The sequence below is a fragment of the Pongo pygmaeus genome, chromosome 6 (genome assembly GCF_028885625.2).
Source record: "Pongo pygmaeus isolate AG05252 chromosome 6, NHGRI_mPonPyg2-v2.0_pri, whole genome shotgun sequence".
Lineage (NCBI taxonomy): Eukaryota > Metazoa > Chordata > Mammalia > Primates > Hominidae > Pongo > Pongo pygmaeus.
In genome coordinates, this window is record NC_072379.2 from 149544365 (window position 1) to 149555883 (window position 11519).

At 38.2% G+C, this 11519-nt stretch overlaps 1 protein-coding gene and 1 pseudogene across 1 annotated transcript; one reads left to right on the forward strand and one right to left on the reverse strand.

Annotated features, from left to right (window-relative positions):
- Positions 1-701: 701 nt before the first annotated feature.
- LOC129041663 (STE20-related kinase adapter protein beta-like) lies at positions 702-2479 on the reverse strand (annotated as a pseudogene).
- A 587-nt stretch (positions 2480-3066) lies between these two features.
- GIMAP7 (GTPase, IMAP family member 7) lies at positions 3067-9273 on the forward strand. Its single transcript, XM_054495334.1, has 2 exons — positions 3067-3169; positions 8134-9273. The coding sequence occupies exon 2, from the start codon at positions 8175-8177 to the stop codon at positions 9075-9077; it is 903 nt and encodes a 300-aa protein (XP_054351309.1). The 5' UTR covers positions 3067-3169; positions 8134-8174; the 3' UTR covers positions 9078-9273.
- The last annotated feature ends 2246 nt before the right edge of the window (positions 9274-11519 follow it).

Genomic DNA, 11519 nt, shown 5'->3' on the forward strand with positions numbered 1-11519 from the left:
TAATCTGTGTAAGAGCTAGGACAGTACTATACCTTTCATCTCCTGTTATTATTTGTGCACTATCTTAATAAGTTAAGCTTTGCATTGATCTAGCATCATGGTGGCAGAAGAAAAGTCCCGAGTTTTGTGCACACACACACATACACATACACACAAAATCAAAAACATAATGTTCCTTTTTTATTTTTATTTTTAAACACAGTTTTCTTTTTTTATACATTTCAAGTGAATCACTTAATGTGAGTGAGGCTGAGTTAGATGTTGCCATAAGTATTAACAGAAGAAAAAGGGAAAGTAAAGACATTTTCCCTCTACCATAAAAGGGTCTGATGCAAGATAAACTAGCCTGTTGATTTAACAATAGCTCATTAAAAAGGCCAGACAATCTGGGAGAAGAAGATGTACTTGGAAGCACTATCCTTTGAGGGACCATTCCCAAGAGGACAGCAAAATACTGAAAAAATTAATTGGCTCAAAAATTATATTGAGAGATCAAGACAGTTAGCCACAGCTTAGAAAAATTTCCCGAATAAATAACACTAACTAGCTATATCAGTAGTTCTGATGTTTCCTTGGAGTTGTCATAGCACCCTGTGTGAACCAAAGGGACTACAAACTGATGCCCCTTTGAACAGAGTGATTTGAACAGATTCTTCAGTGCACCAACTGTATTTTCAAGTATAATTCTGGTATTTTGGTATTTGTACCTAGCAATACAGAAGAAAAAGCAGCAAGGAGAAAGTGTCAAGTATATAGGACATAAAATGATTTGCCAGCCCTAGAATTCCCAATATGAGTCTTTTTCATCAGGAAAATCACATTCTGGCTCAGTCCAAGGTAACACCGGAGGCAGTGATATTGATGGCTTGTTATAAGCAGGAGGCAACAGTGAAAGTATTGAATCCTGGCTTTCTTCTTTCATCTGTTTGAAGAAAACATGGGACAATAAACTGCTTGCTGATGGCCTTTTCTCTGGATCTTGTTGCAAACAGAGCTGTACCCAGCTAAAGAAGGCAGGAGAGAAGGCTTTTGAGGATGGTGTGTGTAATCGGTCACTATTTACTGTGTGAGTTCCACTGGAGACAAGCACACTTGCTCCAATCCCAGAGTCTACACCTGACCACGAATTTTTCATTTTGGATTCTGATTGAGGGAAAATACTGATATCTAATGGGCTATAAGGGGGACCTTTCAGTTTCTGTTAACAGCATCTGAGTTCTATGCATGTCCTGGAAAGTCACCTGCCCACTGGCTAATTCACATGTTGTAATCCCAACACTGTAAATATCTGACTTCACATTATACCCATGTAAATCCTGTCTCAGTAGTTCTGGACTCAGCCACGGCTGCACTGATATGCTGAACTGTGGGAAATCATACACCGCCCTCTGCCTCTGTCCATGCTTAACCAAACTATGCAGATGGGACAGGCCAGAGAGGGTCACTAGGCCATCACCGGAAATGAGGATATGGCTGGCTTTAATTCTCCTGTGAGTACAGCCATATTGGTAGAGATAGTTCAATCCTCTCACTGCTCCAAAGAGAATGGTTCTTATTAAAGTTTTACTCATTCCTTCAGGAAAATAGGTCCTCAAGAGTTGACTTGCTGAACCATAGGCCATAAATGGAGAAATAACCCAAAGCTAGCTGCCAACAGTGAAAACTGTCCAATAAGTTGTCATATTGGGATGCCGGAAAAAGTGGGACAGAATCATGGCTTTCTGTAAAACTTTCAGGCATTCTTCATTGCAGTTTTCCAGATTTGTAATTTTTATAGTTACCAATGTTCCCGTAGGAGTATGCCATGCAAGATGGACAGAAGTCAAGTTGTCAAATCCTCTTCTTATTTCTACTTGGAGCTTGCAGTGAGAAACGTTGGTGGAACATACTACTTTACTGGCTCTAGTGGATGGAGGCGACCAGGAAAGGGTTGGCTCATCGACCAAGTATTGATGGATACTGGTTTCAGACTTGTTTTTCATGTTTGAGTGATTCAACTTGTGTTCTTGAACTAAAGTTCACAGAAAGTGACAAAAATCCAAATATTCCAAAGAAGGCTTTTGTTTTATCTTCCTTGGAAGATGCAGATATATCCTACTTAGTGGCGATGACGGCCAGTGACTCCCTACAGGCTGCCAGTGGTGCGGACCTGGGCGGATGCCGGAGCCCAGATCACAGAGGGGCAAGGCAAGCGCTCTAGGCCCACTCCTGGCGTGGGGCGCTGGAGGGTGGCAAGGACGTGACAGGGGCTGTGGGCTTGGAACTCTAAACATAATATTCTTACATAGCCAACTGGAATATCTGGTCAACCATGAGAGCTTTGGGAACCTGCCTCTCACCTCAAGAAACCTCCAGAGCAGATTGGAACCATCCACTGGGTAAATTCTGGAAAATCTGTCTCTGCCTGAGACTGGGGTAGGAGGATGTGGGGCAGAGAGGAAGGTGGGGAAGGGATGTAGGATCTATTCCATGGGTGCATCTTTACTTGTTAGGTCATGCGTATTTTCAAACTTGGAAGAATTATATGAAAAGCAACTAGAGAAACTATGTGGTCGTGGCCAGATTATTTTTCCAGGCCTCACCTTCCTTTTTTTCCCTTGGTTCCTAATGATTTAGACTCTGCCTTTGAGCCTCAATGCTGTTAACTTTTGAATGAGTAACTTGAGGCCTTCCTGAAAGACTATAATAAAAAACCCATATTATACAATCACTAAGAACCCCCAGCTCTACGCTTGGAAACGGCAAGTTATACGCCTGTCTCCCTTCTTCCCCAAATCACCCCTCAGCCTCCCACTTCACCCAGGGAAGACAATCAGGTCCTGTGCCTTGTTTTCTAGGCAATATTTGGGTCATTTAATAAGGCTCTTTTGCACCCATCACTATAACCTGAAGCAAAAACTGTAGCTTTGGAAATGGTGTTTATAGCAGGCCCATGGGCAAAAGGTATCAACCTGGCAAAACTGAAGCACTCACCAGATTATGGAGCCGTATTTCTGTTTCTTTAAAGACAAACTTTTTTTTTTTTTTTGGTGGCTCCACCCAGCCTGAGCTTCCTGACTGAGAGGTTTTGGTGGGGGTACAGACACTTTTAACTCACAGTAAACGCAAAAGCAACAGCTCAAGCAGCCTCCTTGGAGAAAACCTGAAAATTCAACTTGTTCAAGAGAAGGTGAGCCTGGCTGAGAAGAGGGTCTGGTGCTATTGGGCTGCGAAGGGCAGTGAGGACAGGGTGTGTGGCTGGAGTGGACTCTGCCCTTAGGAGGGACAAGGCACTGTGCTAAGCAGCACTGCATAGAAGGTGCTGTGGGAGGGGTGAGTAGAAGGGGAGTGAGGAGATTTGTTTGCACGGAGCCCATGCATCTCATATGTAACAGGACACGCATGGCTGCATAGTGCACCCTCCACTCACTGGCTGTTGTGATAGACACAGAGTGTTGCCTGATAACCTTCATAAGAAATTAAGGGCTCCTAAGGCAGATTTGTAAAGGTGACAGGCAATTTAGAGTCTGCCTGTCTAAGTCCCTCTTCTTATAGAAAAAGAATCAGAATCCCAATCCCAGAGATTTTGATGATTCTCCAAGGGGTACCCAGATCACTCATGGCAGAGGAACATTAGAATTCAGTCTGCTGACTTTTTCCAGCATTAAGCAGAGACAAGCTGTGTCCCTAACAGTGTAACATGTGGGGCTGCTGCACCATTCAATACAAAAAGAGTTGCTATAAAAGACCTTTATAGAAATCACTCTATGAAAGCCTAAGGACAACCCTGCAAGATTGGTTTTATTTTCCCTTTTTATAGCGGAGGGAACTAAATCTCAAGGAGCTACGAAATTTTCTAGAACCGGTGGGTCTGGCCACAGTTTAGAACTGTCTACCTCTGTTGTAAATGCTTTTGTCACTTCTCAGCCTTTCTCTTAGCTAGAGGTCCTCTGGATCTTCCAAGAACCACTTGAGAAAGTTTTAAAGTGATATTTCTGACCATCTCTCTCACGTTTGGCTTCTCAATATGGGAGAGATGGAAAAGTCCATGAGAAACGCGGAGCCCTCCTCATGGTTCCCTTATAACAGGCTAGCTCCCAGCTCACCTTTTTGCAGAAAGCGTGGATCATCTCCTTTTCCCTCCACTGGTCTATCTCTGTGCCATGTCAATGAAAATTTAGAATCACGGCCTGAGAGTAACCAAGAACAGGCAGTAGAGTGCTGGGTTAAGAGTGAGCATGGTAGATTCAGACAGACTTTGAATCGAATGTCTTCTCTGCCCAATACCTATTAGCACAGTGACCAGGGGCATATTTCCCAGAATTTTTGAGCCACACCAGCTTCCTCATTTAAAAAATTAGAATAATAAAATTAGTTTCACTGCAGAGTATTTTTGAAGAATAAATGAGATATACAAAACATGTTTTATCAAGGTGTTCTGATATGCAGTCTATACTCGATAGTGGTTACACTACACATGGATTAACTTTATTTGTGAAAAATTTATACTTATTCAAAGGTAAAAATAAGGAACTTCCATGTACCTATACTAAAATCTCACAGTTATCAATTTATGCCAGTCTTGTTCAACTATCTGCTCCTATTCTCAACTCTATCACAGATTATTTTGAAGCAAATGTCAGATATTACATCATTTTATCAGTAAATATTTGAGTATGTGTCTCTGAAAGATAAAGACCATTTACAAACGTTTCCACAATTTCATGAACAGGCTTCAAAAGGCAACTATAAATTTTAATACTACAAGTTGTATTCAGATTTCCCTGAAGATCTCATAATTTTTAAAATTGTTTGAGGTAGGATCTAAGTAAAATTCATACATTACAATTGTTTGACATCTCTTAAGTTTCGCTTAATGTGTAGGTTTTCACCTTCCTTGTTTCTTTGTGTTAAATTTCTTTGTTTAAGAAAGGGAAGGTCTTTTGTCCAACAGAACTGGACAGTATTCATATTGCGGATTGTATCCTAACAATGTCATTTAACATTCGCTTCTAGCTCCAGTGTTTTGTGTGAATTTATATTAATGGGGAGGTTGGATCAGATTAAAGTTTGACTTTGTTTTTTTAGTGGGAATACTTCATAGATGCTATCCTAAACTTCTATTAGAAGGTACATAATGTTTGAGTGCCTCTCTTTTTGTGATGTTAGCAGATGTTAATGATTGTCTAGAATGAATTTGTTTCATTAAAAGTTACCAAAAGATGATATGCTATCATTCTTTATTTATTTATTAGATGGAATAGTCATATACAAAGGAACTTTCATTCAGTGATCCTTTCATTTTTGTGAGATATAGTTAAAAGATGAGATGTATGAAAGACAAAAAAAATGCTTCTTTCCCTTTAGTTGTCAATGTTCAGAATGATGAGTCACTTTCTTAGCATACTCCAAAGGGAGCAATTAACTTCTTTCAGGAAGATGGTGTTGTTATCAACTACTGGATTTCAATATATTTGGTATATTTTAATCCATTGGAATAATCTTTATTAATGATGCTCAAATTATTCCATCTTTGTCCAGTTGGAACCTCTTTAAGGTAGCTTCCAAGTCCTTCTGATAAAACTAAGTAATTTTTGATAGCATCCCTACTTTCTAGTATGAAAGATGTTGTAGGCTAAACTTGTATGTTTACTGGCCCAGACCTGGAATCAGTACTTTTTCCTAGTAGTCCTAATTTCTTTTGTGGGAAATGCCATTTGAAGATCACAATCTGGGTATTAAGTGCACTCACTGCTACTTGGCTAACTGTGGTTTATGCCTTTTAGATGGACTTCAAAACAGTACACACACACACACACACACACACACACACAGTGAAATTATTAATACTACATTTTCAAGCCTCTCAGGACAAATCTTTGTGTGGTTCATCCTTGACACAAGACACAATTAGGTTTATTTGTTCCATTTCTTTTAACTTTTACTGGTGTTTTAAAATATAATTTTTATTGTATAATTATGTAAACTATTTAAATGTTCTCAAAATCAGATTTGCAAAAACAAAGAATATTCAAAGAAGTCTAATGACCATTTTCTGTTCCTGTCCCTTGTACCTTGTTTCTCCCATCTTCATATAAATAATTCTTTTGTTTAGTTTTCAAATGGTTCTGCCATTGCTTTTTCACATGCACATAAAAATTATTTATATATATAAAACTAATATTCCTTCTTATTATACAAATGGTAGTAAACTATACATTATTTTCTTCACTTGGCTTTTTTCACTTAACAGTATATCCCAGAGATCTTTTCATACTGGTATATAGATATATTTCTCATTCCTTTTTGCAGTTGGATAGTACTTTTCTGTATGAATATTCCTTAGTTTATTCAACTGGTCCCCACTAATGGGCATCATTGCTTTCTGTATTTTTGTCAGTGCAGCTCTGGGATAAATCCTAAAATCGGGATTGATAATCAAAGAGTAAATGCATGTGTAATTTTTCAAGGTATTGCTGCCTTCTCCTCTATAGGTGTTAGGTTGTTTTCCCCTTCACACTAGTCATGCAAGAAATTACCTGTTTTCCCCATACCTTTGCCACCAGATTATGCTGGGAAATGTGTGGATTTTTGCTATACCTATAGTTGAGAAATAGTTATCTCTGAGAATTTTTTTTTCTATGTTTTTAATTTATTTTTCTCTATTGTGAATGAATTGGATATCTTTTTATGTATTCAAGGATAATTTGTATTTTTTTTTCTTTGGCCGTGGCTTCATATCTCGTCCAATTTTCTATCAAGTCATTGGTCTTTTGTTTCTTTACTTTTAGATATTCTTCATACAATAGGAAAAGTAGCCCTCTTTGAGATAAATTGGAAAAAATGTTTTCCTAGTTTGATATTTGTGTTTTAATTTGCCTATGGTGTTGTATGCCTTACATAATTTTTTAGATTTTTGTGTAATCAAACTTATCAGTCTTTTCCTTATACTATTTTAAATCTTAGTTATTAACATCCTCCCCACTCCCAGGTTACAAAGAATTTACCCGTGTTTCTCTTATTATTTATATGGGATAGTTTTTACATTCAGATTTCTGATCTATTTGGAATTTGTATGACATGAGGAATTGGATGCAATTTTATCTTTAAAATTGCATCCAGTTATATGGTGGTATAGTTATTTCAGTGTTGCTAATAAAAGTGTCCATCATCTTTCCCATTGGTATGAGGTGTTGCTTCACAGAACGTAAGTTAATGTAATTGAATGGAATATAAATGAATATAAAATGAGCAATGGCCTATTTGTGAATTCTGTTTCTGTTTCATGGCCTGTCTCTATTCATTTACCAATATCACGCTGCTTTAATTATAGAGATTATAATATTTAATTGTCCAGTAGAGCTAGTCTTCCCCTGTTCTTCTTTTCTTTGATTGTCTAGGCTAACTTGCATTTTCCTTCATCCAAATGAACTTTATAATCAACTATTTTAGTTCCAGAAAAAAAAGATGACAAAATTGAAAAAATTATATTTATATAAAATCATGTTAATGAAATAGATATTTTTTCTGTTCTACAGACTACTGTAAACATGAATCAGTGTTAAATTTGGCCAAATATCTTTCCTGCATCTAGCTAATTTTCTTCTTAACCTATTAACGGGATGCGTTGTAACAATCAACATTCTCATATTGACCCACCGTAGTATTTCTGAAATAAATCACACTTAATCACAGTCTATTATTTATTAGTGTCTAATAATTTATTTAGGATTTGTATATTAGTATTCACAAATGAGACACATCTGTAGTTTTCTTTATTGATGAAATATTTGTCAGCCTTTGGACTCAATATACTTGCTTCATAGAAAAAAAAAATGTAACTTTTTCTTTCTTTTTATATGGCCAGGAGCAGTTTTAGGTAGCTTTGAGATCATCAGATCTTAAAAGGTTTAATAGAATTCACCTGTGAAACTATCTATACCTGGTACTACTTTGTGGGGAAACTCTTTAACTGCTTTCTCTATTATTTCTTCCATATTAATTGGACTATTTCATCTTTCTGTCTTTTCTGGGATTAATATGGATAATAGGATATTACAAATTTTCAGGAAGAAAGAGAAAGCAGAAAAGAAGGTTGGGAATGGATCCCACTTACTAAAACAAGCTTTTTTTCCCTATCTTCCCCTCCTTAAGGTCTTGTACATGCCTAAGTTCTAGAGCCTCCTGACGTGAGCATGGCTGAGAGTGAGGACCACTCCCTGAGGATCGTTCTGGTAGGGAAAACTGGAAGTGGGAAAAGTGCAACAGCGAACACCATCCTTGGAGAGGAAATCTTTGATTCTAGAATTGCTGCCCAAGCTGTTACCAAGACCTGTCAAAAAGCATCCCGGGAATGGCAGGGGAGAGACCTTCTTGTTGTTGACACTCCAGGGCTCTTTGACACCAAGGAGAGCCTGGACACCACCTGCAAGGAAATCAGCCGCTGCATCATCTCCTCCTGCCCAGGGCCCCATGCTATTGTCCTAGTTCTGCTGCTGGGCCGCTACACAGAGGAGGAGCAGAAAACCGTTGCATTGATCAAGGCTGTCTTTGGGAAGCCAGCCATGAAGCACATGGTCCTCTTGTTCACTCGCAAAGAAGAGTTGGAGGGCCAGAGCTTCCATGACTTCATAGCAGATGCGGATGTGGGCCTAAAAAGCATCGTCAAGGAGTGCGGGAACCGCTGCTGTGCATTTAGCAACAGCAAGAAAACCAGTAAGGCAGAGAAGGAAAGTCAAGTGCAGGAGCTGGTGGAGCTGGTGGAGAAAATGGTGCAGTGCAACAAAGGGGCTTACTTTTCTGACGACATATACAAGGAAACAGAGGAAAGGCTGAAACAACGGGAAGAGGTTTTGAGGAAAATCTACACTGACCAATTAAATGAAGAAATTAAACTAGTAGAAGAGGATGAGCATAAATCAGAGGAAGAAAAGGAGAAAAAAATTAAATTGCTAAAATTAAAATATGATGAAAAAATAAAAAATATAAGGGAAGAAGCTGAGAGACATATATTTAAAGATGTTTTTCATAGGATTTGGAAGATGCTTTCAGAAATATGGCATAGCTTTTGGTCGAGATGTAAGTTTTATTCTTCTTAATTTACTGTGATTTGTTAATGGATTAATTGTATTTTGCAAAGATAGAGAAATACCTCCCTCCCCTTAGCTTTATTAAGGTATCATTGATAAATAAAAAGAAAATATGTTTAACGAGTATAATGTGACTTTTAAATATATATGTATATATATACATATACATTGTGAAATAATTAAATAAAGGTAATTAACACATCTAGCACCTCTCTGTTACTATTTTCTTTGGTGTGGTGAGAACATTTAAGGTCTACTCTCTTAGCAAATTGCAAAAATGCAATACAGTATTATTAAGTATAGTCATGATGCTGTATGTTAGATCTCCAGAGGAGGTTATTCATCCTGCATAACTAAAGTTTTGTACCCTTTGACCAACATTTCCCCATTTCCCCCAACACTCAGCCCCTGGCAATCAACATTCTATTCTTTGCTTCTGTGCATTCTACTTTATCAAATTCCACATGTAAGTGAGATCAAGCAGTGCCTGTCTTTCTGTGCTTAGCTTACTTTACTTAGCATACTGTCCTCTGGGTTCATCGATATTGTTGCAAATGACAAGATTTACTTCTTTTTCAAGGTTGAATAATGTTCCGTTATTAATGGAATGTTAATAATGCACTGCATTTTCTTTATCCATTTATCTGTCCATGGACCCACTTGGGTTATTTCCATATCTTGGTTATTGTGAATAATGTTGCAGTGAGCCTGGGAGTGAAGATATTTCTATAATAATGCTCATAGCACATTATTCACAATGGATAAAAATATATTTCAGTGGAATATATATATTCCACTATGTATATGTATATTCCACTATATATATATATTCCATTATATATATATTCCACTATATATATATATATTCCACTATATATATATATATATAGTCATTTATAAGCCACCTAGTTTATGGTATTTTTATAGCAGCCCAAATGGACTAATAACTAAAGGAAATGAAATATATATTTATCCACTGGAATATATATATATATATATTCAGTGGAATATATATTCAGGGGTCTCTCTTCAGCCTCTTTTATGAGGTCATTAATTTCATTTCTGGGGCTTCTGCTCCCATGACCTAATCACTTCCCTAGGGGCTACTTCCTTATACCATCACATTGGGGGTGAGGATTTCAACATATGAATTTCGGGGGGACATAATCATTTAGACCATAACATTCTGTTCCTGGCTCCCCAAAATGTATGCCCTTATCACATGCAAAATACATTACTTTCATCCCAGTAGCCTCAAAAATCTTGTTCCAGCATCAATTTTAAAATGTAACTCCAAAGTCTCATCTAATTATCATCTAAATCAGATATGGGTGAGACTTAAGGTACAATTCATTCTGAGGCAAATTGCTTTCCAGTTGTGAATCAGTGAAATCAAGTATATTATGAGCATCAAACATACAATGGTGGGACAAGAATCAAATAGAGGCAATAAAAAATGATAAAGGGGATATCACCACCAATCCCACAGAAATACAAACTACCATCAGCGAATACTATAAACACCTCTACGCAAATAAACTAGAAAATCTAGAAGAAATGGATAAATTCCTTGACACACATACCCTCCCAAGATCAAGATTTCTTCTTCTTTTTTTTTTTTTTGAGACGGAGTCTTGCTCTTTTGCCCAGGTCAGAGTGCGGTGGCACGATCTTGGCTCACTGCAAGCTCCGCCTCCCAGTTTCATGCCATTCTCCTGCCTCAGCCTCCCGAGTAGCTGGGACTACAGGTGCCCGCCACTGCACCCGGCTAATTTTTTGTATTTTTAGTAGAGACGGGGTTTCACGTTGCTCGCCAGGATGGTCTCGATCTCCTGACCTCATGATCCGCCCGCCTCAGCCTCCCAAAGTGCTGGGATTACAGGCGTGAGCCACTGCGCCTGGCAAGATTTCTTACCCATGTATGATTTTTATAATACTATGCATTGGGGGACCTGCCCAGATAATCACATAGGTTCTTTTCTATATTTCCTAAGCGTTGGCTGGCTTGAGAAATAAAGGGACAGAGTACAAAAGAGAGAAATTTTAAAGCTGGGCATCCAGGGGAGACATCACACATTGGTAGGATCCGTGATGCCTCACAAGCCACAAAAACCAGCAAGTTTTTATTAGGGATTTTCAAAAGGGGAGGGAGTGTGCGAATAGGTGGGGGTGACAGACATCAAGTACTTAACAGAGTAATAGAATATCACAAGGCAAGTGGAGGCAGGGCGAGATCACAGGACCACAGGACCGAGGTGAAATTAAAATTGCTAATGAAGTTTTGGGCACCATTGTCATTGATAACATCTTATCAGGAGACAGCGTTTTGAGATCAACTGGTCTGACCAAAATTTATTAGGTGGGAATTTCCTCTTCCTAGTAAGCCTGGGAGTGCTATGAGAGACTGGAGTTTATTTCATCTCTGCAGCCTCGACCATAAGAGACAACCAC

What these genes read in the sequence shown, in the direction of transcription:
- GIMAP7 (XM_054495334.1), top strand. Translation starts at nt 8,175, where the DNA reads ATGGCTGAGAGTGAGGACCACTCCCTGAGGATCGTTCTGGTAGGGAAA.